The 26,571-nt window shown below is 35.8% G+C and overlaps 2 protein-coding genes across 2 annotated transcripts in view; both read right to left on the bottom strand.

Moving 5' to 3' along the window:
• Positions 1-313: 313 nt before the first annotated feature.
• Positions 314-9,659, bottom strand: LOC127181562 (RT1 class I histocompatibility antigen, AA alpha chain). The gene is made up of 6 exons (XM_051136334.1): positions 9,638-9,659; positions 6,289-6,537; positions 5,860-6,132; positions 5,476-5,748; positions 5,201-5,311; positions 314-4,822 (listed from the first exon to the last, which is right to left on the bottom strand). The coding sequence occupies exons 1-6, from the start codon at positions 9,657-9,659 to the stop codon at positions 4,818-4,820; spliced, it is 933 nt and encodes a 310-aa protein (XP_050992291.1). The 3' UTR covers positions 314-4,817.
• A 6,000-nt stretch (positions 9,660-15,659) lies between these two features.
• The window catches only part of LOC127181892 (zinc-alpha-2-glycoprotein), an 898,082-nt gene continuing 887,170 nt past the window's right edge, over positions 15,660-26,571 (bottom strand). The window contains exons 2-6 of the mRNA XM_051136892.1: positions 20,094-20,342; positions 17,931-18,200; positions 17,539-17,811; positions 17,265-17,375; positions 15,660-16,886 (exon numbers count right to left, since the gene is read on the bottom strand). Of these exons, the coding sequence (XP_050992849.1) occupies positions 16,882-16,886; positions 17,265-17,375; positions 17,539-17,811; positions 17,931-18,200; positions 20,094-20,342 (908 nt within the window). The 3' untranslated portion in view covers positions 15,660-16,881. The remainder of the gene's footprint in view (positions 16,887-17,264; positions 17,376-17,538; positions 17,812-17,930; positions 18,201-20,093; positions 20,343-26,571) is intronic.

Here is a 26,571-nt window from a genome sequence, read left to right as displayed (position 1 = left end):
GTACCGTAAATGTACAGCTACCGGTAAAAAAACAGGACTTTTTCTGTTGTAATGGTGTATTTATATATATATATATATATATATATATAAAGCAAATAAATCCAGCACAATATACAAATTGAACATGGTTTATTTTTACTTCATGTAAACATTCTTAAAAGTGCATTCACCCACATAGCAATTGATATTTGGCCCAGCTCTGGGCCAAGCAAGGAGTTACACTCGGCCCAAGTGCAGCAAAGAATTACAGCCCTTGTTTGGCCCAGATCTGGACTACAGACATGAGCCACACATGAGCCATAACTGGCCCAAATCTCAGCCAAATAGTAACGTATAACCAGCCCTGAACTGGGCCAGAACAAGTTTTATTAGTGCTACCCCCAAGCAACCATTGAATCAATGTTAAAAGTAGTTAATTTGTCAGTGTTAATGAATTAATATAACTTTTGCTTCTACTAATAATGTTGAAAAAAAAAATAATTTCAACAAACCACCATTGTTGTGATCAGTGATCACTTTAGTTGGGCTCTTGACTCTTTGTACTTTAACATTAGATTTTTTTGTCTTTTGTAACATTGTGTGAAAACATGTTGTTTAAGACAACAAAAGCTAAGATCCGCTGAGATTAGATGATGGTGGTGACTGTAATAATTGCAAGGTTATATAATGAATTTCTCACAAGTGTGTTGGGCATTTGAATGATGGTGTGATACTGCAATGTGAGATTAAAGCTGAATAAAACCACTATCATACTTTTATGAATTAACAGAGAATATATATAAAAAAAAAATCTGTAAGTTACTGAATCAATTAGACATCAAGTTTCAGCGTATGAAACTCAACAATGGTGACAATCAGCAAAAGAAAATTCTATGCAGAAATGCATGCCGGGTATCAACATAGTAAAAAAGTCATGCATTGCAGGTGATCTGTTTAACTGAATTAGTTTGGTGATTGTCACCATTGTTGCGGTTTGTATGTTGAGTGTTCATGTCTAAATCTTTTCATTTATTAACACAGAATTTTTGTTTTTTTGCATTTGTGCTACAAAAGATTTACGTCAGTAATGACATTCATCAATATTATTTAGAATTGTTTCTCAACTGTAATGCCAGTTGACACCCACTGCAAAAAGCAATCCACTTTAACTTAATTTTAAAATATCTCTTTTCAACAGCATAAGTGTTTACATCGAAACACCATTATAGCACAGAGAAAGAATTGACTTAATGAAAAACAAGAATCAAGAACCCAACTAAAGCAATCACTGATCACAGTAATGGTGGTTTGTTGAAATGTCAACATTTTTTCAACATTAATTGATTTAATGACATTAACATTGACAAATCAACTATTTTTTAACATTGATTCAATGGTTTTCACCTGCTCTCTTGCTATCTGGGACCCAGTCAAGCCTTCAGTAAACCACATAGAGTCTAGTCTTTAACCAGAAACCCCAAAACTGAGCCTAAAAAAGGAAAACAAAAACCAACTCAGCCATGGATCCATCAATAAGCAGTAAAACACAGTTACACCTTTAGACATGGCTCAGTTTTGGGGCTTCTGGTTTAAGACTAGTCTCTATGTGGTTTACTGAAGGCTGAGATTGTGTAGCACTATTAAAACTTGTTCTGGCTCAGTTCAGGGCTCAAGTTACTATTTGGCTGAGATTTGGGCCAGTTATGGCTCATGTGTGGCTCATGTCTGTAGTCCAGATCTGGGCCAAACAAGGGCCGTAATTCTTTGCTGCACTTGGGCCGAGTGTAACTCCTTGCTTGGCCCAGAGCTGGGCCAGATGTCAATTGCTATGTGGGCAATGGCTTTTGTTTGCCTTAAGTGGGTTAGGACTAAACAATATCAAATACTCAATTCATTTAACAATGTGTCAACTGAGGCAAAATGCCTGTATTGTAAAAGACAGTTTAGCTTTAAACAGTAACAGACGGAATTAAAAAAAAAAAAAAAAGAAAACATGAGCATCTGTACAATACTCTTCACTGTTTTCGCGCCTATGTAAGCCACCAACGTTCTTCTTCCCACAATGCAAAGCGTAATTCAAAAATACGGAAAAACACCTGTAAAAACCAAAAATGGAAAATTTCCTTTAATTATTAGGGTATATTGTACTGTATTTTTACTGATTTTTTTTTACAGTGAAGAGCTGTAGCAGAAGTGTCACTAGACCCTTTTTAAGGGGGTGTAAGCAGCATGTAATGTTACATAAATCTTTTATTGACATTTGCTTTTGAACATTATCGTAAAAATGCAGGTTATAGGAAATACTATGGTTTCTATAGTAATAGACTGTAAATATATTGATTTGAATCTGTCTTTTTTAACATTGAGTTGTATATTCAGAGCATATCTATATTTACATTTGCGAATTACAACAATACCCCCGACATGTCGATCTTCTCAGTGGCTTTCTGTGCTCCTGGTGACAACGGCAGGTCAGATCAGTTTCATCCATACTGAAAATAATCTGTTCAACTTTTAGTTTTACAGTACAAGACCAGCCAAAATCCACCAGGAACCTTGGTGTGTTTTACATCCCCAGAAAACCTCAAAAAAATTCAAAACTGAGTGAATCTCACAAAACAATTTCACATAAAATATTTTTTTCATCACAGTTAATCACATTATACACCCTCCTAATTTTCATTAAAAAACAAAAATTATTTCAATTGTGTAACATATGTCATGACACTATTTGTGGTACTAAATGTAATTTTGAAAAAAAATAAAAATAAATAAATAAAAAATTAGACCTATACATTTAAAAAAAAGAAAAGAAAAAAGATCCAGGCCATAATTTACCCCTAACACAATTTTTTAAATTGTTCCTGAGAATATTGCCATAACGTTTTTCACCACTAGATGTCACAATCGAACCTCTTAAATAAATCAAAGCACATCTTACAAAAATGAAACAATCACTATACAGTACAGGATGTACTTTTCATTATTCATTTATTCTTTGGGGTGAAATGTGTGGTACTTAAGACTGGTTTTGTGGTCAATGGTCACATCTGTTATATTCTGTACTATAAAAGAATGTCAGTTTTGTCCGTGTATTACACTGAGCATTTTAGATACAGATTTCAAATGTACTGGGAAAAGTCAATACTATATATACAAAAAGGAAATTATTTTTGTATAAATGTGTTAAATATCAATAGGAATTTTACCATTGCTTATTCATTTACACCAACACCACTACACATTCTTACATATCTTCCTATTGCTCTTCCACAAGCAGCAACTGTGGGTGTTCAGAGTTTACATGTAGCATACATTTACGTCGCATTGCCAAGTGCTGCTTTTATTAGTCTTAAAGATGCTGAAACCATTATTCATAATTTCGTCACATCTCGCCTTGATTATTGTAATGCCCTTTTCAGTGGTTTACCTGCCAGTTCCATTTCCAGGGTACAATACATCTAAAATTCTGCTGCTCACATCACTTCAGTTTTGTTTAGTCTCCATTGCTGTCCTGTTGCATATCGTATTAAATACAAAATTCTCCTGCTCACTTTTAAAGCACTGCATAACCTGGCTCCCCATTATCTCTGTGAACTGCTCCTCCCCTATACCCCAACTCGCTCATTACGAGGTCTTCTCAATATCCCTCGGTATCGATTAACAATTCGATCAGAACATTGCTGAAACCCGAGCAGCCGAAATCCAGAAAGAGGCCCAAGACAACATGGATGATCGTAAATCAGGCCCTATCGCCAGCCTGCCAGCCTAACCAACCAACTCCTTCACAGCTTTGAACAACTTGGAACATTAACACAAAAGAACACTTATTGACAATTCCAACACAGGAAGGAGATTGTCAATTTTGAGGCAAAAAACCCAAGATTAATGATCAAAGACACAGCACATCATGACCATCACATGAGGAAAATCATTAGTAGAGACTTTGTTGGGTGGTGTCCCCCGCCTAAGACAAGGACCAGACTGAGATTCCTTCTATACTCTTTTGACCTTTCGGCTCAGAGAACATCACGTTCACAGAACCGCACAGAAACTGCCTTTACATGTATATATGCAATTAAATGATGTTAAAAGGACTTATGAGCAACTAATCTTTTCTATGCATAACTCTGTATTATGTATGTAACCCACACATTTGACTATCATGTCCTAATCACTCATTGTGTATGTATTTTGAATAACTATTGAATAGTTTATAGGTTTATATTCATGTTGGGTATGTATGAGTTTGAATTTCCATGCAATGTTTCTATCAATCAATTCTTAGTAAAACGTAATATATTCTTGTTATAGAAATCACGTCCAAATTATTCCCTGCAAGAGCAGGAAAATTCAGACCATGTAACGGAAGATATTAATATCCACTGCAGAGTTTGTTATACGGCTTGTTCAGTGAGTTGCTGGCCGACTCAGTGATCAACAGTGATTCTGTTCAAATTCCCTATAAAATCTTCCCTTTGAGATAAATTGACCTGTTTCCCTTACAGTATGTATTACTGTTATAATTTCAAAATAAATTCTTGTGTAAATTTTAGGTTGGCCTGTAATCCTAATGAAAAAGCTAACACTGCAAAAATAAAGTTAAAAATGAATGTGCATAATGGACTGTTTTTTGACATACTTGATAGTGTCATTAAAACAGTGATGATATTATCATAGACGACACATCCAGGATCTTGCTTCTCACTGATAAACATGAATACCAAGTGGAGATCCACTGATTCACTGCTCTCATGTGAATCACTTGCAGTCAGAAGATCTGCTGACCCCGAGATGATGTTCTCACGATGTTCTGTGGTGGAACCATTATAGTTCATCTAGCCTAGAGATGATGCAATATATTATTAGAAAACGTTAGCATTAGCTCATGCTGATTTCATACCTATTTAGTATATGCTTCACTTGATAAACCCCATTCATGAGCATATTAAACTCATAAGCTTTTAAGATACTAGAGTTTACACTATGGTCTCCATATTTAAACACTGAATAAATATTTCATCAAATAATTAATTTCAAGTTAAAGACAAATGAGAATGAGAAAAATGACATTTGAAACATGCTATTAGAGTGTGCTATACATGCTGTTAATCAAAAATGTCTATTTTTGTGTGCAATATGGATTAATATGAGGGCAAATAAATAATGACATATAATGACATTCAGTTCTGGGTTAATTATTACTTTATTATATACCCACCATTTAACCTTCTGTTTTTGTAGATTAAAGACATGATGTATAGAACCGCAATTGCAAAAACACCTTCAGCTACTGCTGCCCAATAATGACTTCTAGATTCCAGATTTCCTTCTGCAGGAAAAAAAAATTAAACACAATGTTAACCATTCTATAAATTCATACAACAAGTAAATACTATGTCTTGAGAAATCCTGGGCTGCCAGCTGGAGTAGGAAGCTACTGTACAACAATTTTGCACACAATATTAACTTCTGACTTAATATGGTTATATTTACCCCATAACATTGTACATATCTGACTGCTGTGAAGGACGTGACACTCATAACTCTGTTTCTCATCTCTGTTTATCTCCACACTGGTTCTCATCTGAAAGGTCTGGTTATTGTTGGGTCTGACTCCAGTAGAGCTGAATGGTTGGAGTGTGATGTTGTTTTGTGTGACATTCATCTCTATGTGTTTGGGGTGGAAACCAGTGGCCAGACAGGTCAGAATCAGCTTGCTTTGGTCATGAGGAACTTCAGATGCAAACATGTAAAGAGCTGGTGGAGCTGCAATAAGACACACATCATAAATAAAGGATATTGGAACCACTCGAATAACACCCGATTCTGAACTAAAAGACAAATTATTGAGTTTAAAACACTGAAGGCAACACATACTGCTTATTGACGCATTAAATGTGGAGATCCAGTCAATGCAGCTGTTGAGGTATGACTGGAGATACCGATTACGAAATCTGTCAGTGTCCCATTTCATTTTGGATTCTTTAGCCTTCTTTGGACTTTTATCCTTCCATTGCATTGTGTCAATATTAAAGGCAATAACATTCTCTCCATCATGTCCGTACTCATCAAATGCATTCACATTCATCACTGATCCATCTGGATGTTTTTCCACCTCACAGCCGATTCTCTTCTGTAGAGTATAGAGGCCTAACATGTAAATTAATAATTAAATAATAAACAACAACATAAATTATTACAAGTTGAAAACATAGATTGTAATTTAAAAATGACAGTGGCCCGTAAAAGCATTTGGACACTTAAAAATATATCAATGTCATTCCAATAAAAACCCAAAGAATTTACCATCACATCTGGAGCTTGTGCAGTTTGTCAGAGTGTTAACCAGATTTATAAACCAGTCTCTAGGATCATGAGGTTCTTCGGTATATCTCCAGATTTCTGCATCTGAACGGTCTCTTTTCCAGGTTTGTTCTTCATTACTGTAGTGACAGATACGTCTGTCGTCATACAGACCCACTGCACTGAACACAGGACCGGAGAACCCATCAGGTTTGGTGAGGACGGTGTAAACAAACTGGAAACGGTGTCTTTCTAAGGAAAGATAAATGCAAGACAATAACGTTAAGGACGTCAACATTACATATAGTCAAACTGCAGGAGAGTGCTCCAAATAATCTCTCTTTCTTCAACAATTCAAATGACACAGCAGCTTATTAACACTTGTTAACACCCATGGGTTTACCACAGATTTAATGTAGTAACTGTAACCATTGTATTGTGGCAGAAACATGGGACATTCATATCAGATTTTTATGTTTACAACATAGGCATGAATTAAACATACTGTAATGACCCAGCAGTCAGTGCTAGCAGCCAGGTGTGTTACGGATGTGGAAGGACACACTCACACAAGGGGTTTCTTCAGCTTTTTTTATCCACAGCATCTCTTTTTAATAGAAAAAGGGGTACAAATCAGGTTGGCTGTAGACAATATACGGCAGACATACATATGACTAGAAGAATAGAAATTACACTTTCACTCTACTCATATTACAATTAATTATCAGAAATTTTAAGACAGACGCAATGACCACATGAAATGCAGTCGTTACCGCTCGTGAATGCACGAGGAAATTCAATATATTCATAATGACCTCAACAACTGCGTTAAAGTGTTAAATACATTATATACACGTTCAAATACGTGAATCCAATCAATTGCGTCAAAAGTAGTCACATAAAACATAATACTTCCACAATTAATATGTTAATGAGTTAGAGCGTGAAAAATCGTACATACCTGCAGCTGCGACACTCAAATCTGCTGCGGTACGGCAAGAGAAGAGGGACAAAATACTACATCTGCAGTACCATTAACAGCCACAAGAGGGGAGCCTTCGTACACCAACAAATACAACCAAATATTTTATTTTATGAAATTCACCTAAATGTCTTCACTCTCTAAATTGTTCTTTTTAACCCCGTTACAGGTGCATTACGGGTATTTCTTTAGAGTTTACTTATTTTTGCGTTATTTAAGCAAGACGGTTGGGTTTTTGCATTAGCAATGTTATGTGTGTTTATGTTCAAGTTAGTTTGGTTCATTTACTGCCCTGTTATATAAAAAAAAATGGGACTTTTACCGTCATGGAGAGAGATGTGTAGAGGAGGGACTTGCCGATATGACCATATCAATTTGTGGTTTTGTCCGTAAAAATATTGAAAGTTACGAAGTATATTTGAAAATACTTACACTTACCGCGAAGAAAAGAAAATTTTGGGTAAATTATACGGCACTGCTGAGTAAAACTGAAAGTGAGTAGTAGGAGTTCTGTAGCACACCAAAACCCAGAACTGACAATTCCGAGAAGAACAGAGGTTGTTATAATATTAAATGACTCAAGGGGTGGAACTGCGGTTTTTGAAAGTCTCCTGCGGGTTACACTAAACTGGCGTGTTAAAGCCTTTATTACTGGTCATTTTATTATTTTTGATAAGAGTTGTATGATTCTACGATTCCAGGTTTTTCATAAAACGTACACTATTGGTTTATTGCTGTTTATCATTTGAGTCTTTAATGATTTATGGTTAGCTTAATAATTGAACACAAATAGGTTGAAACTAGAGATGCACCAATCGACCGGCCAGGGACATGATCGGCCCAAACCGGTGACCGGACGGTCAGTCTGACGATTCCCCGATCCGTTTTGATGTCACATTTAGGATGACTTAAAATATGTTGTGGCAGATGAGGCTTGAGTTAGTTTTTGTGAGAGACTGCCGAAATCAAAACAAATTTTTAATTTTAACGTTAAAATATGTTCTCTAATCTCAGTACAGTTTGTTTATGGGCAGGTTATGGAGTCAGTCACGGCATCTTTTAGCTACGAGTGAAACGCGAGGTGGCGGTCTGAGGTTCGTAATTCCTGCGGCGAACAGCGGCCCTTCACCGGCTCAGATTACAGCGACACACCAGCACGAGAATTAGCACAATTTCTGTGAAAAGCGATTGCAGCGAATGGTTGAATACACTTGAATTAAAAAGCTACTTTTAAATGTTACATTTTTATTTCAAAACAGCTTGCTAAATGAGTTTAAATATATGTAAAATGTATGCTGTATTCACCCCGATAAATTTATTTTGTCTTATTTTTGTCCATGGGTGTTCTTTCTTAGTAATACATGTTCATCGTGTGATTGTTACTGTTGTCTCTGTAATTCTGTGTGTGATTTTTAATTTCCAGACCATTTTAAGCCAGCAATACAATATTTTTAAACAATAGTTGGCTTAAATAAAACAACTCAGCATGTTAGGTATAACAACTCTACAGTTTATTATTATGCAAAACCCTAAACACAAGAAAGCAAAAGTTAGGCACAACTGCAACATGACTGTCATCGTTTACACACAATAACTCAAAATTCTTCACACTTGTTTCTGAATATTTAAATATATAAATTATAAAAAATAAGCCAGTTCAAAGTGCACAGAAGGCACCGGTGCATTTGTCAATCTGAGAGGTACAGAAGAGTGTGAATACGAGTGTGTGTGTATATATATTTACCACACACACACACACACACACACACACACACACACACACACTATATTTTTACAGTTATTTTGGGGAATAAAATCAAGCAAATTATTTACGAGCAAATCCCTCTGTATGGTCATGTTATGTCATGTTATAAATGGTAATTTTTTCCCCCTAAACTTATTACAGTTGTAAGGTTCCATCCACCGGTCCAAACGCAGAGTCTAGTGGTCTGGTTGAAGGTTTAATGCATGTTCGGTCTTTTCACAGCGCATCTGCAAAATTCACTCAGGATTTAGTTTCAGTTTTAATCAGTGGCAAGAGGGGGTGGTGGTGTTTGCTCTCTTTTGAGATTAGTTTTCTTCTCCAGATTAGTTTTATTGTTTTGTTGCATGGCATCTCTTTTTGACAGAGTTCCTGGACTTTAAATCCATGAGGAAATAATTTCACTTCTACACAGTTTTTATGAAATGCACACGTTCAAAAAAAAAATAAAATAAATAAAATATCACACCTATATGAATACACCTAAAACACACACACACACACAGTGTTAGTGTTTCGCATTATAAGTTCATCACAAACCAAGCTGCATTTTAGTGAGTGAGAATAGACTCGTTTGAGATGAGCAAATTATGCGCAGAATCGATCACCGGTGATCACTGCAAGAGGCATGCCGGTTAGAAATGTGTCCGAGTAACGTCCGCCTTGCTCTGATGTCACGCTGACGTGTGCCAAAAAACTCTTGGACAACAAGGTGGCTGTGTCGGATTGAGCAGTCTGGCGCAGTAGCTCTCCATCGACTGCGCTGACCAAAAGCACGACGGGAAACGTCTGCAGGGGCGGATCTACCGGGGTGGCACGGGGTGTCAACTGCCACCCTAAGAAAAATCTGTGCCACCCCAGAATTATCACAGAATAAAATATAAATGTAATCAGTGTTTCATGTGCTACTTTTCACCCGCAGCGATGACAACTTAACGCAAAATAATGGCAAAAAACACATCTTTCAATAAAATGAGCACGATGGTTGCACGCGCACGCAACGCGCACAGTGTATAGACCAATTTCGAGTAGACGTCACAGTGACGTCACTTGCAGCTGCGCGCGCATAGTGGTTGCAGAAAAACACCGGTAGCAAGTGGAGGTAAACGATTACACTCCATGGAATAAGAGGAAAAAAAATATTTTTGTGCCTTTTGATGTCAAAATCGGAATGCAAATAATTTTTATATAATACTGTAGTCAAAGACGCCAACACAGACGTTTAAACAGACATACTATGGATGAAAACTGCTACGATTACTCTACTTTTAAAGCATAAATTTGATTTATAGGTCTACATAATATTCACATTTGCAGTTCATAGGGGACGTACTGTATTAGCCCTGCAGCTACAGCACGAAATATTATTTAAACCTATTACTATTAACTTTTTAACATAACACTTTTTTATGTTATCTCACAATTCTGATTTTTATTTCTCACAAATGCAAGTTTATGTCTTCTAATTCGGACTTTATAGCTCGATTTAACTAGTGAGTTTGTTAATTCTAAGGGAAAAAAAACTAGTGTGGGATATAAACTCTGAGAGAATCACAAGTTGTTTTTCCTCTAGAGTTGTGGGATATAATATCGGAATTGCGAAAATAAAGTCAGAATTTTGAAATATAAAATCACATTTAGTTTTCTTTTATTCTTTTATTCCATGGCTCCACAGACTGCCAATTGAACCGCCAATGAAAAACGTCATCGGATCTGAAAGACTATCTAACGCCACTTTCTTTGAATAACAGTGCTTATGGCTGGGTGACAAGCTGTTGTGATATGCGAATAACATTTTGAAAATGACCTCTAATTAATATAATCTATACTCTTTTTAAATCCAAGTATTTTGTGCCGTATCCTTGTAATTCTCCAGCTGTAAAGGCGAGCTCTCCGCATTTTCTGCAACCAAGCTGCGCGCGCATCCCGAATGTTTACAAACAGATAATTGGTCTATTCGACTTCATTAACAAATGACTCTTATGAACCGGTTCTTTTTGAGTCAAAAACACAAAGCTCGGCCCAGTTCACTAACGAATTGTTTTGCATTTGTTCGTGAATCAGAAAATTACTGCTTCTCGGCTAACTCAGAAATCCTCTGAGAAACCTAATCATGTCCGGATATGTCTGAGATTCACCGCGTAATTGTTTGGTGATCGCTCCGCGTTCATCATAGGCATTTTTATAAATTGGCAGTAATAGCATGAAATCAATAAGAAGATGCCGATCGCGGAAACTAATAGTTCTAGTTAGTAGTAGAGTTAGGTGAGCATCTGGTCATATCGCAGTTTTCTCTATTGTGAACACAATGTAACTGATTTTAGTTGGCTCATCACTTTCCCAATCATTCATTCAGTGCTCAAAACAAAGACACATTTCTCAAAAAGTAAGTTAAACATTAAGTAAAACTGATGACACGCCAATCAGAATATCTGCATCCAACAACGGAGAGAGGAGAGAAATTAACGAATATTTTACATATACTTACAAATACAGTATAATTACATAGTACAATACCAGTACATTAGACGATGGACTTTCACTATTCTATATGTACAGTAAATTGTAGCACATGTTGTACACCTTCAAAAGTGGGACTGTCAAATTTTACTTAACCCTTTTTTTTTTTTGTGTGTAGCCTACTGTATTGTAAGCATTTAAGAATACCTGCAATAACTAGATTGAAACGTTTGAAAGACAAATTTATGCTGGCTTGTCTTGTTTAAAAACATAAATAGTTTGGTCAGTTAGATGTTCTAGATGTTTGCTAAAGTGTTGCTAGGTGGTTGCTAGGCCCTTGTTATGCAGTTGCTGGGGTGTTGCTAGATTTTATAGTTTACAGTGTGTTCTGGGTGATTACAGACATTCCCACCTCTGTTAATAACAGAAAATCAAACATTGTTTCCAAAACTGATCCAGTTTCATTGCTTTGACATTATAATATTTATTTCTAATGTTAGGAAATTAACATTAAATCATCGACATTAACATCTTGAACTTGCACTAAAATGTGATTTATACCATCTAAGTAGTAATTTAATAGAATCGCATGTCTTCTTTAGTGATACAAGCTCAGAAACATTTACTGTATAACCTGTTGAAGTTTTTTTTATACTGTTTACTGACTTGGTGCCATGATGGACACTGAAATGTTGTTATTTCTTTTTTTCATTTTAAACAGTAGATGATTACTTAATGGTAATGCAATATTTGGGAATACAACTCTATATGTCAGACTATAAATCCCCAAAAACTATGCATGGGGGCTTGCTTTGGTGTTGCCACCCCTTTGCCACCCTAAAATTTATTTTCTAGATCCGCCTCTGAGCCTGTGCTGACTGCGCGCGCACATCACCAAATTCTGGGCCCCTATTCCTAAAACATCTTAAGGATAAAAATAGTCTATCTCATAACTTAGCTATTTATGAGAAAATCTTAAAAATAATGGGCGTGTCAATCCTAAATTTAGGACTCCTAATTTTTGCTCTAAGAGTATTTCACAAAGCCTTTTAGCACTAAAACTAGCTCCTAAATCTGTGAAATGTTAGGAGTAGTGGAGAGGACTCCTAAGTCACTAAGATCAAGTCCTAAAACTATCCTAAAATGGCTGTTGCCAGCTATCTGCCTCGGAACAGAAACATTTTAGAAACATTTGCTGATAATGAGCTTTTAAGAAGGTATGGTCTTAATCGCGAAGGTATTATGACTGTTGCAGAACTTGCAGGGACACAGTCAATTCACCAACAAATAGAAACAACCGAACAACGCCACAGATCAAGGTTTTGACAACCCTCAAATAGCAGCTCCTTATGAATGCAATAAATATTTTAATGAGGCTAAGGATTTTAATCTGCAATAGCATAACAAGGTTACATGAAAACATTATGGTCAACTTGAAAATAATGTCCGTTTACCTGTAGCAGTTGTTTGTCGCTTGCATTCTGCAATCTCTGCCTTTGCCTGACTTTGCAAAGAATACCAACGCTTTTCACAGTCATCTTTGCTTCTGAACAAAAGTGGGAAAGCTGCATTTATTTGCACACATATATTTTCTCACACATCTTCTTTAGTTTGTAAGGTTATCCCAATTCCAAATTTTGATTATATCATTGTTTTCATGAGCAAGCTGGGCAAGAAGTAAGAGTTGTTCTTGCGTCCATTTTGGTTTTCTTTTACGTTTACATGCCTTACTTTCACCTATGATTATTCTACTCTGTTAATTAAAAGGCTGTTTATATGCATATCCACTAACTGTATACGAGGAGCGCACATGTAAGAGGCTGAAGATATACAGTGGGTACGGAAAGTATTCAGACCCCCTTAAATTTTTCACTCTTTGTTATATTGCAGCCATTTGCTAAAATCATTTAAGTTCTTTTTTTTTTTTCTTCATTAATGTACACACAGCAACCCATATTGACAGAAAAACACAGAATTGTTGACATTTTTGTAGATTTTTTAAAAAAGAAAAACTGAAATATCACATGGTCCTAAGTATTTAGACCCTTTGCTCAGTATTTAGTAGAAGCACCCTTTTGATCTAATACAGCCATGAGTCTTTTTGGGAAAGATGCAACAAGTTTTTCACACCTGGATTTAGGGATCCTCTGCCATTCCTCCTTGCAGATCCTCTCCAGTTCTGTCAGGTTGGATGGTAAACGTTGGTGGACAGCCATTTTTAGGTCTCTCCAGAGATGCTCAATTGGGTTTAAGTCAGGGCTCTGGCTGGGCCATTCAAGAACAGTCACGGAGTTGTTGTGAAGCCACTCCTTCATTATTTTAGCTGTGTGCTTAGGGTCATTGGCCCAGTCTGAGGTCCTGAGCACTCTGGAGAAGGTTTTCGTCCAGGATATCCCTGTACTTGGCCGCATTGATCTTTCCCTCGATTGTAACCAGTCACAGTGATTTTTGGGTTCTTCTTTTCCTCTCTCACCAAGGCTCTTCTCCTCCGATAGCTCAGTTTGGCCGGACGGCCAGCTCTAGGAAGGGTTCTGGTCGTCACAAACGTCTTCCATTTAAGGATTATGGAGGCCACTGTGCTCTTAGGAACCTTAAGTGCAGCAGAATTTTTTTGTAACCTTGGCCAGATCTGTGCCTTGCCACAATTCTGTCTCTGAGCTCTTCAGGCAGTTCCTTTGACCTCATGATTCTCATTTGCTCTGACATGCACTGTGAGCTGTAAGGTCTTATATAGACAGGTGTGTGGCTTTCCTAATCAAGTCCAATCAGTATAATCAAACACAGCTGGACTCAAATGAAGGTGTAGAACCATCTCAAGGATGATCAGAAGAAATGGACAGCACCTGAGTTAAATATATGAGTGTCACAGCAAAGGGTCTGAATACTCAGGACGATGTGATATTTCAGTTTTTCTTTTTTAATAAATCTGCAAAAATGTCAACAATTCTGTGTTTTTCTGTCAATATGGGGTGCTGTGTGTACATTAATGAGGAAAAAACATGAACTTAAATGATTTTAGCAAATGGCTGCAATATAACAAAGAGTAAAAAATTTAAGGGGGTCTGAATACTTTCTGTACCCACTGTACATGTTTAGTTAGTGAGACTTAGCCTGCATTTTAAAATCTTTATTTGAATGTGGCAACATTTTTATTTTAAAACATTTATTTGAATATGGTAACATAATATTGCACATTACAATATTTCTATGAATAAATGTCTGACAGAGACCCCTCCCCTATCAGCCAATCATTGTGTGGATAGTTAATAAGCATGTCGACATCATTCATAGCAACGAGGTCAACCCCTCCCTAGTCTCAGCCTCAGACGTCACGCCCACGGAACGTTGGCAGACCGTCAGTCTGAAGGTCTGGCTACGCGAGACTAACCCCTCCCTTACTCTTAGCTTAAGACTTTGCTCTATTCCTTAGTAAAAGTTTGTCTCAGCAGCTTTGTGAATAGGTTTTAAGGGAAAACTCTTAGCTAAAAACTTTTACTGCTATTTAGGTAAGATGAAATGTTTTGTGGTTACATGCTCTGATCATGTGTACATAATGTATTGACATCAAGCTCGTTTTCAACATGATAATTTTATTCTTACATGTACTATAAAACTATATTATTAGCCCGAGATCAATAGTGTCAGTGAATACATAAATAGACATACATCACTTGTTTGCAATCTTTAATAGTCTAGTGGTAGAATTTTCGTTAAGTGATTTAGAGGTTTTGGGTTCTAATCCGCCACCACATGAATTTTTCCCCCCTTATTAAAATCAAATATGTTCATCAGTGATCCTATATCAGAGACACATTTGCGTGCATTTTGTTTTGTTTTTTAACCGAAATGAGTCATAAGCGTTGTACTGAAGCGTTCGCGTGTGAACGAGCTGCATTGACAGTTCCCTCACCAGTTAACATTGCAACGAACATTAAGCATGATTTCAGAAAAAAATAGTTTCCAGCGTCAGCACCTTATTTAACAGAAAGGAATATGCTTCAGCAGCATTAGGTACTTCCGTGCCGCGAGATGTTCAAAAAACTGGTGGAACAATATCGAGCCTTGCAAAAAGTGTCCTGTCCATCCCACCTGTAAATTACGCCTATGAAAATTAGTAATGTGAAACACTAACAAAAGCAATTATGAGAAATATTTTTTATTAAAGCAGTCTTCAACAGTAAAACCAACACAATAGTGTTAAAATGTACAGTTTCACAAACTTTCTTGCAAAAGTTTTCGTCCTTTCCAACGCTGGTCGTGATTTCTCTCTAAGAGTTATTTGCCGTCTGACTATTTCTTTGATCACGCATTGATGGAGATGTTTGTACAGGCGTACCTGTTCAGCCAAAACAGCTTTAAAATTGATCCAGAAGAGGATTGAATGTAGAATGTCATATGGTCAGATGAAACCAAAATAGAACTTTTTGGTAAAAACTCTACTCGTCATGTTTGGAGGAGAAAGAATGCTGAGTTGCATCCAAAGAACACCATACCTACTGTGAAGCATGGGGGTGGAAACATCATGCTTTGGGGCTGTTTTTCTGCAAAGGGACCAGGACGACTGATCCGTGTAAAGGAAAGAATGAATGGGGCCATGTATCGTCAGATTTTGAGTGAAAACCTCCTTCCATCAGCAAGGGCATTGAAGATGAAACGTGGCTGGGTCTTTCAGCATGACAATGATCCCAAACACGCCGCCCGGTTAACGAAGGAGTGGCTTCGTAAGAAGCATTTCAAGGTCCTGGAGTGGCCTAGACAGTCTCCAGATCTCAACCCCATAGAAAATCTTTGGAGGCAGCTGAAAGTCTGTGTTGCCCAGCGACAGCCCCAAAATATCACTGCTCTAGAGGAGATCTGCATGGAGGAATGGGCCAAAATACCAGCAACAGTGTGTAAAAACCTTGTGAAGACTTACAGAAAACGTTTGACCTCTGTCATTGCCAACAAAGGGTATATAACAAAGTACTGAGATGAATTTTTGTTATTGACCAAATACTTATTTTCCACCATAATTTGCAAATAAATTCTTTAAAAATCAGACAATGTGATTTTCTGGATTTTTTTTTTTTTTTCTCTTCTCATTTTGTCTCTCATAGTTGAGGTATACCTATGATGAAAATTACAGGCCTCTCTCATCTTTTTAAGTGGAAGAACTTACACAATTGGTGGCTGACTAAATACTTTTTTGCCCCACTGTACTTGATAGTGTCATTAAAACAGTCATGATATCATAGACGACACATCCAAGATCTTGCTTCTCACTTAAAAACATGAATACCAAGTGGAGATCCACTGATTCACTGCTCTCATGTGAATCACTTGCAGTCAGAAGATCTGCTGACCCAGAGATGATGTTCTAACGATGTTCTGTGGTGGAACCATTATAGTTCATCTAGCCTAGAGATGATGCAATATATTATTAGAAAACTTTAGCATTAGCTCATGCTGATTTCATACCTATTTAGTATATGCTTCACTTGATAAACCCCATTCATGAGCATATTAAACTCATAAGCCTTTAAGATACTAGATTTTACACCGGTCTCCATATTTAAACACTGAATAAATATTTCACCAAATAATTAATTTCAGGTTAAAGACAAATGAGAATGAGAAAAATTACATTTGAAACATGCTATTAGAGTGTGCTATACATGCTGTTAATCGAATATATGTCTATTTTTATGTACAATATGGATTAATATGAGGGCAAGTAAATAATGACATATAATGACATTCAGTTCTGGGTTAATTATTACTTTATTATATACTCACCATTTAACCTTCTGTTTTTGTAGATTAAAGACATGATGTATAGAACCGCAACTGCAAAGGCACCTGCAGCTACTGCTGCCCAATGATGACTTCTAGATTCCAGATTTCCTTCTGCAGGAAAAAAAAATAAACACAATGTTAACCATTCTATAAATTCATACAACAAGTAAATACTATGTCTTGAGAAATCCTGGGCTGCCAGCTGGAGTAGGAAGCTACTGTACAACAATTTTGCACACAATATTAACTTCTGACTTAATATGGTTATATTTACCCCATAACGTTGTACATATCTGACTGCTGTGAAGGACGTGACACTCATAACTCTGTTTCTCATCTCTGTTTATCTCCACACTGGTTCTCATCTGAAAGGTCTGGTTATTGTTGGGTCTGACTCCAGTAGAGCTGAATGGTTGGAGTGTGATGTTGTTTTGTGTGACGTTCATCTCTATGTGTTTGGGGTGGAAACCAGTGGCCAGACAGGTCAGAATCAGCTTGCTTTGGTCATGAGGAACTTCAGATGCAAACATGTAAAGAGCTGGAGGAGCTGCAATAAGAAGCACATCATAAATAAAGGATATTGGAACCACTTAAATAACACCAGATTCTGAACAAAAAGACAAATGACTGAGTTTAAAACACTGAAGGCATTAGAGCAACACATACTGATTATCAAAGCATTAAATGTGAAGATCCAGTCCGTGCAGTTGTTGAGGTATGACTGGAGATACTGATTGCGAAATCTGTAAGTGTCCAATTTCATTTTGGTTTCTTTAGCCTTTGGACTTTTATCCTTCCATTGCATTGTGTCAGTATTGAAGACAATAAAGTCCTCTCCATCATGTCCATACTCATCAAATACATTCACATTCATCACTGATCCATCTGGATGTTTTTCCACCTCACAGCCGATTCTTCTCTGTAGAGTATGGAGGCCTAACATGTAAATTAATAAATAAATCCAAAACAACAATGTAAATTACTACAAGTAACATAAATTAATATAACTGCAAGCAGTGATTGCGGGGCCAAGCACTATAGGCAAGGAAGGCAATGAGTGACTGAAGCCATTTTAAGACACATTTAGTCAAAATGGTTGAAAAATCATAAAAACAATCACTAGTAAAATTATTTAATGGGTTATCACTTTTGACCAATAGGTGGCGCTGTTATCAAATTGATGTGGCATGTTTTGTGTGAAGTGACAATGACACAAAAAGTTTGGTGTCATTATGTCAAAGCTTTGCAGATATACAGCCTCAGAGTCATTTTGGCATCATGCCTCAAACTTGTAGTGGCGCTGTACAAAAAAACATTCTCATCTATCAACACAAAATCCATAACATTTGTCAGCACAGTCTGAAGATGATCTGATTCAATTTTGGTGAAAATCGGAGCAATGGTCAAGGAGGAGTTTGAAAAAGTAGGTTTTCAAAATAGATCAAAATGGCGGACAGGAAGTACAGCTGACTATGGAATAATTGATATCTATGTTGTCGGCATAGGAATATTCTGAGACTAGTTTAATTACAATGGGCTAATGTTATCAAAAGTTATTAACAGTGTTATAAATGTCATTATTGATGGTTACTGAATAGTTTATCACTCTCAAAACCATTTCATATATCAACACAAAATCCACTTTTTGTCAGCATGGTCTGAAGATGATCCATAAAAATGGGACCAATGGTCTAGGAAGAGTTTGAAAAAGTAGGTTTTCAACATGAATCAAAATGGCAGACAGGAAGTTCAGCAAATTTTGGCACAATTGGTATCAATATTCTCAGCATGACCCAAGGAATACATCAAGGCTAGTTTCATTACAATAGGCTAATGTAAACAAAAGTTATTAGCATTTTTCAAAATTTTATTATAACTTTTGACCACAAAGTGGCGCTGCCTCCAAACTTTTTGAGTACTGTCAGGGCAAAAATAGCCATTTTTCGTATCTCCTGACCACTATGTTGGCTCTGTGCAGAAACACTGCATGGTAGCCTGGGGTCATGTTTGTTATAACACACACCAAGTTGGTTGTGGCTAAAGATACAGCTCCGACCGGAAACTAACAATGAAATGAATTATTCTACCTATTAGATTGTTTTTTTTAACGTCTACACCTACCCCAACCCTAAACTTACCCCTTACTATAAAACAAAAACAGTATTATTGTAGTACAGTGTGACAAAAATAATGTTAGATTGATGTGCGCATACCCAGTAGCTAGAGCTGTATCCCTTTAGCTTTAACCCACCAAGTTTGGTCTTAATACGCCAAACCATTGCGGAGATATAACCTCAAATTTTTTCGAGTTCCTTTGCGCATTATTCAAGAACGGTTTGACTAATCAACTTGAATTCCAGAACTTTTTGCCAGCATGGTCTGAAAATGATCTGAGCCAATTTTGGTGAAAATTAGACAAACTGTCTAGGACGAGTTCGAAAATGTAGTTTTTTTTTAACAAAAAATTATAGATAAAAAATTAAACCTTGTGATTTTTGAATTTTGGGCTTCATTTCACTCTGCATAAGCCAAAGATTCAGAGAAAAAAAGTGAAACTTTGACAAGTTACTAGAGAGTTTGAGTTAGAGACTCCAAATTTGCTGTAGTTAATGTTGGGACTGTCCTCTATCAGTGTGGCAAATTTCAGCTTTCCCGCAAACGGTTCTGTGGGCTGCCATAGACTCAGACTCAGACTCAGACTCAGACGAAGAAGAAGAAGAAGAAGAAGAATTAGATTGTTATAAATTTAAAAATTACAGTGGCTCGTAAAAGCATTTTAACACTTAAAAATATATCAATGTCATGCCAATAAAACCCCAATGAATTCACCATCACATCTGGAGCTTGTGCAGTTTGTCAGAGTGTTAACCAGATTTATAAACCAGTCTCTAGAATCTTGAGGTTCTTCGGTATATCTCCAGATTTCTGCATCTGAACAGTCTCTTTTCCAGGTTTGTTCTTCATTACTGTAGTGAGAGATCCGTCTGTCGTCATACAGACCCACTGCACTGAACACAGGACCGGAGAACCCATCAGGTTTGGTGAGGACGGTGTAAACAAACTGGAGACGGTGTCTCTCTGAGGAAAGATTAATGCAAGACAACAACAATGTTAAGGACATGTCAACATTACATATAATCAAACTGCCTGTGTTTCCAAATAATCTCTCTCTCTTGAATAATTCAAATGACGCAGCAGCTTATTAACACTTGTTAACACCTGTGGGCTTAGACAAAATTTTTGTAATATATATTTATACTGCATGTGTGTGTATATTAAGGACACTAAAATGGGTTTAAAATATTCATATAGTAGTTGATATTTGTTTTATTTATCATGTTCTCATGTTTATTTTTTTTGTGTTTATGTGAAGTCGTAATCAAGTTAAAATGTACTACTGCTTTGATCTGTTTACTATTTGGAATGATTTATGTTTAATATTTTTGGTGAACTGTATTGAAACAGTATTAAATCATTAGAATAGTACATGGAACCCATAAACCATAAAAAAATGCATGTCTCTGTTTTTCAGCTGATAGAAAAGTGAGATTTTAATTATATTTTGAACACTGAAGTAGGAAATGTCATCATCTTATGTCAACGTTAGATTTTAACTGTTCTTTTTTTAATTTTTTTTCCAGTTTAGATTGCTCTAGACTAAGGTGTATTATACCCACACATCAGGGATGGTTAGACTTTGAGCTGTAAAGGGCATGGGTCTTAACAAATATTTGCATATTGCAAGACAAAGAGCCTTGGATCTTTTGGATATTTCTTCTGGTGAGACAATCCTGCTCTGTATTTTCATGCCAAATTGTAATATTTTACATTATGTACTGACAAGCACACGACAAACACTTAAAGGGTTAATTCATACACACACACAAAAATAATTTATTCATGCATGTTATTTCACATCTCTATAAGTTTCTTTTTTACTCTTCTAAAAACACATTCTTCAAAGTCTTCTTTTCTGTCTGTTCAACAGAAGTTCATACAACTTAAGGATGAGTGATTGATGATTCACCCAAAACAGTTTCATTTGTTTCATGCATCCCTTGCAATGTCACAGACAAGAGTGTGTAAGGTGTCTTTACATAACTGAGTTAAGGCTGGTTGTGCCTGCTCAAAATTATCTGTAAAGATGCAATGCAGAATAAAAGGAAGACTAAATTCTAGCTCTGACCCATTTCAGTATCTTGAGTATGCACTTGTAATTGCTCTGTAAATGCATTTATGTGCTCCTGAGCAGCATTAAATAGTATATAAAGACACATACATGCTACTTTCAGAAGTGCTTCTGTGGCATCTTTGTAGTGTGAATTTGGCATTAGACTACAATCAATCATGTATGAGACCACAGATAACCACAGCCTGCTGATACAAAGTCTAACAGCACGATTACAAGTGTGATATAGTTTTTAAATGTACATTTCATTCAATGTCATCGATGCACGCATATTGCCACCAGCTATCTTAAAAACTGTAACATGCAGAAAGAGTTCAAAAATCCCCACACCTGTCTACAATGATACAAACATCACTCTTGTAACACTCGGCTAAATGAATTGATATATAACAGACATTAATCCATTATTACAACAGTAAGAAGTCAAATGAAAGACTGCTACCATGGATTAGAAAAGTGCAGATTTTTTTCCATTCTTGTTTGGAGATTAATCCATTGTTCTTTCTATTTAGCATAATCTTGGAGATAGCATTAAAGTTGCATTAAAACCCTGCCAGATATTCTCCTCCATTGTCATATAAAGTGGGTAAGTGCATCATTTATAACAATACATTTTTTTGTGTGTTATTTGACCCTATGTATGTGTGCATATTTACCATTTTAAATTTCTGGTTAAAGCAACAAAATTTAATTCTGTATTTAGATGAGGAGGAGCAACAAAGGCAATTTCCTCATGTCCTGCAGTTTTAGGATAAAATCAAGCCTTCATTATTGTGGGAGAAATGGCACTGAAACAAGACCATCTTTTACAAGCAGTTGATACATGCTTTTGATTATTTTATATTTTGAACATTGAGTATCCCAAGCCTGTTGCAGCTGTAATAGGTTGTTTGCAATCACGTGATTCTAAGGACGCGCGAAATGCAGATGGAGGGTAGGAAGTGATTTTCTCTGTTTCAATAGCAGAATCTTGACTATGTTTTCAGTTGTTTATAGAAATTGTCAAACCGAGAAATTTATTTCATATCGTGTATGAACATTTGCTGTTCATAAGGAGGAAAACCAAAACTTGACTGAAAAAAAAAAATGGGAAAGTGGCTGGTAAACTGAGGAAGAGTCAGATAGTTGTCATCAATGGTTATAAAAGATATAATAATATTAAGATATAAAGAAATATATAAATAGATACAGGGTGAGACAGTGAGAATTCACTCAATGCTAAATGCCACACGTACATGCAATGCAAATAAGATATTATATTTGCAGTTGATTACAATTGAGCCTTGTGAGATTGAAATAAACAACATAACATAAGGATCACATCCAACATATGTTGTGATTTTCTGTTTATACGTTTCTCTTGTACAGTACAGACATTCCTCCATCTCATCCGTTCTTCTTTTTCAGTCACTCCCGAAAGTTCAATGCATGTGCAGGGTTTTGTGGCTATTAGTCCTGTTAACAGCACGTAAAGCTAAACTTTTATTCAAATTCTGAACTGATTATAGAAAGCGAGCAAATAGCGCTTCCATATAGTCACTAAAATGCTGTCACTCACTTCAATTTATTGCAATCTCACAATGTTCCGTTATAATCAGTGACGCTCTCGGAACTACAAATATAAAATCTTACATTGTGTCTACGTGTGGCATTTAGCATTAGGTGAAAACCCTGTATATATTTATATATTTCTTTATTAATATCTTAACATATTATTACATCAAAGCATTATCCGACTCTCCTCCTGACCACAGACGGAGATTTACAAGCCACATTTTCCTGCGCTTTTTTAGTCAATTCTTGCCTTTCCGCCCTTATGAACAGCAAATTGTCATACATGATAAAATATATTTTGTGGTTTCTCGGTTTGACCGATTTGAGCATCCATAAACAACGCAAAACATAGGCATTTTTGAGTTTCTGCTAGTGATTCCTATGGAGAAATATCACTTCCTGCCCTCCAGCTGCATTTCGCGCCACAGTAATGACGTCATGTGCAAACAACCTATTGCATTGTCTGTACAACAGCTGTTCTGTTTGTTTGTGAATTTGTATTTATCCTGTAAACTGGTACAATTGCAGATAACCTAATGTGATAAGAAAGTGACTGAAAACACAATTTCAACCAGTTATTTAATTTAATAAAGGTACTTGTAACTTTAAACTAATTTTCAAAAAATAATTTTTACCTCTTTGTAGTCACAGAGCACTTTATTTTAAGAGTTTAAGAGTTTATCTCAGATTGGGGGAATTGTAATGTTTGATAATTTGTTTTATTATGTTTTTGTTTTTTGTGTTTTTTTTTTTTTTTTTTTGCATTGAAAATACTTTTTGTTTGTTTGTTTGTTTTTGTTCTTCTGTTTTTCCAAAAATTGGAACTGTAGCATCTCGAAACAGAGAAAAAACAAATGTATATTTACCACATTAAACATAACATCAAATAACAAAACACTGATTAAACTACAGAGCCACAGAAGCATGTAAATGAAAATTCACTATAACATATTACATTTGAGTGCAGGAAATAAGCATGTAAACATCATTTGGACAGTTCACAACGCACCTGCATGCAGTCATTGAGGATAATTTCCAGTGTCCATCAATCCACGCTAACAGAGAGCGTTAGTCTGTACATACCACAGTTTCACTGACTTCATCCAGTGTTTAGATTTTTGTACTAGAAATGTATGCAAATTAGCACATTTTTCATTAAATAATGCCTCATTTGCATATCTACACCTAAAATTTTAGAAAACTTGTAATACAAAAAATTTTTGCAATTATCAATGTAATCAATCAACTGGGTAAGTAAGGTGATAACTATTAGTTAATTTTTTTTTACTGCAGTCAGGTAAAAACCTAAGCCAGAGCCATTGAAAACACTAGGTACCCAACTTGTCAACATGTGAACTACACACATTTTCCTTGAAATGCGTTTCAACTCCACGTACAGCCTAATATATAATATGACATTAAGTACACAGGACAATCAACAACACAGGACTAGAAACACATCTACACATCCATCCTCAATACCGTCTTGATTTACACAGTGAGGGAAATTCACTGCGGTCACACCAGCCGCGTATGGGTGCTGGAAGCAGTCAAAATGGATGTAAAGACACTGTCAGACCAGCGTTTTCTTTATGCTTTTAGCTGATATTTTCAGTAGATTGCTGTTCACGAATATTACTGCATAAAATCTAGTTTAACCCTTAAAAGACCGTTAAAGCAACACCAGAATAGTTACTTTTTGCTATTTTCCATCAGAATGCAAAAAATAGTACAATTACAGATTTGTTTTTAACACTGATTTGAATGAATCTGAATACATTCTAATATTCTAATTTGCTGCTCAGAAAACATTTATTAATATTATTATGTTGAAAAGAGAGGAGTACAATTTTTCATGTTTCTTTGATGAATAGAAGTTCAGAAGAACAGCATTTATCTAAAATAAAAATCTTTTGTAATAATAAATGTCTTTATCATCATTTGTGATCAATTTAAAGCATCCTTGTTAAATAAAAGTATTAATTTCCATAATGTCTTTCCAAAAAAAAAGGAAAGAAAGAAAGAAAGAAAGAAAAAGAAAAAGAAAAGAACAATTTTAAGAAATGCTGATCTTTGGATTTTCTATTCAAAGAATCCTGAAAAATGTACTCAATTGTTTTAAATAATAATAACAGCACCAACAACAATATATTATATATTATTAACACCAATATATATATATATATATATACACATATATATAATACATTGTTTCTTGAGCAGCAAATCAGCATATTAGAATGATTTCTGAAGGATCATGTGACACTGAAGACTGGAGTAATAATGCTTAAAATTTAGCTTTGATCAAAGTAATAAATTACTTTTTAAAATATATTCGAATACAAATCAGTTATTTTAAATAGTAAAAAAAAAAAAAAAAAAGAAAAAAATCACAACATTGCTGCTTTTGCTGTATGTTGGACTCTTAAAAATCTTTCCTTTATAGGTTTGCTCATTCTTTCACTTGATTCCTGTTCACAGTCACCCTGACTATTACTGTATTAATTTCCAAGTCATTTTACTGTACAGTTTTGGAGAAAATGAGAGGCAAATTCACCCCAAGCGTAAGTGCATCCTAGCGCTTTTGCATCATGTCCCATATTCAAATGCTTATAAAAATCTTTCCTTCATAGGTTTGTTCATTCTTTCACTTGATTCCTTTTTGGAGTTCTTTTCACTTGTCAACCTTTTTGGAGTTGAGTCCCCACTACTTTTAGACAGTTTGCTGTTTAATAATTATCACAATTACTGCGTAATGGCACCATGACTTAAAACAAAACAGAATTAACTAAATTTAGTCCAGCCGCCAGAAAAAAGCATGAACTAATAAACATTGAATGACTTACCGGAATAAACGTAGCTTATGTATGCAAACTGTACAATGAGATAGAACGTCGATTTCATTTCATGTTTCGAGGAAAATGCACAGACCACGTCGAAGCAGTTTGCAAACTTTGCAAACACCTCATGAGATTCAAATTCAAGTACACACACTTTAAAACAGGAAAGTACAGGGTACAGGTTGAAGGGATTTCACCCTAACCTTGCGGTCTGAAACAACGTCTCAGCGTTCAGGTTTTGTAAGTTTTAATAAATTCAAACAATAAATACCGTTTTGGCGCACTTAATGTGGCGTCAAATCGTAAAATGTAGCGCTTCAGTTAAAGCCAGAGCCATTGAAAATGTCGACATGATTAAACACTAGGTACCCAACTTGTCAACATGTGAACTACACACATTTTCCTTAAAAAATGCGTTTTAACTCCACGTACAGCCTAATATATTATATGACATTAAGTATTTAAACAAATAACATAGAGGAATTATAACATTTAGTCCACAGGATAATGTGCTAATATAATAATAATGTAAACATTTAGGCAGAATGTCGCTGTATCAGTCATTAATCTCTCTCGTGAACTTATCATACAAGAAAATATGTAAATGCACTTACGATTAGTTGCACGCACACATCTATCCACACAAACTTTAAACGGGGCACTAACTGCTTTAACTTATCAACTATTGACTAAAAACACATCTACCCATCCATCCTCAATACCG

The sequence above is a fragment of the Labeo rohita genome, chromosome 19 (genome assembly GCF_022985175.1).
Source record: "Labeo rohita strain BAU-BD-2019 chromosome 19, IGBB_LRoh.1.0, whole genome shotgun sequence".
Taxonomy (NCBI): domain Eukaryota; kingdom Metazoa; phylum Chordata; class Actinopteri; order Cypriniformes; family Cyprinidae; genus Labeo; species Labeo rohita.
The sequence above is the reverse complement of the archived record's forward strand: the minus strand, read 5'-3'. Positions and strand labels throughout refer to the sequence as shown.

Bases quoted from the DNA above. Each gene is read 5' to 3' on its own strand.
- LOC127181562 (XM_051136334.1), bottom strand. From the start codon at position 9,659: ATGCCTCTTGCAGTGATCACCG. The intron at 6,133-6,288 runs GTAAATTCTTTG...TTTACATGTTAG, and splicing joins CACAAGCTCCAGATGTGATG to GCCTCTATACTCTACAGAAG. The intron at 5,312-5,475 runs GTAAATATAACC...TTTTTCCTGCAG, and splicing joins GATATGTACAATGTTATGGG to AAGGAAATCTGGAATCTAGA.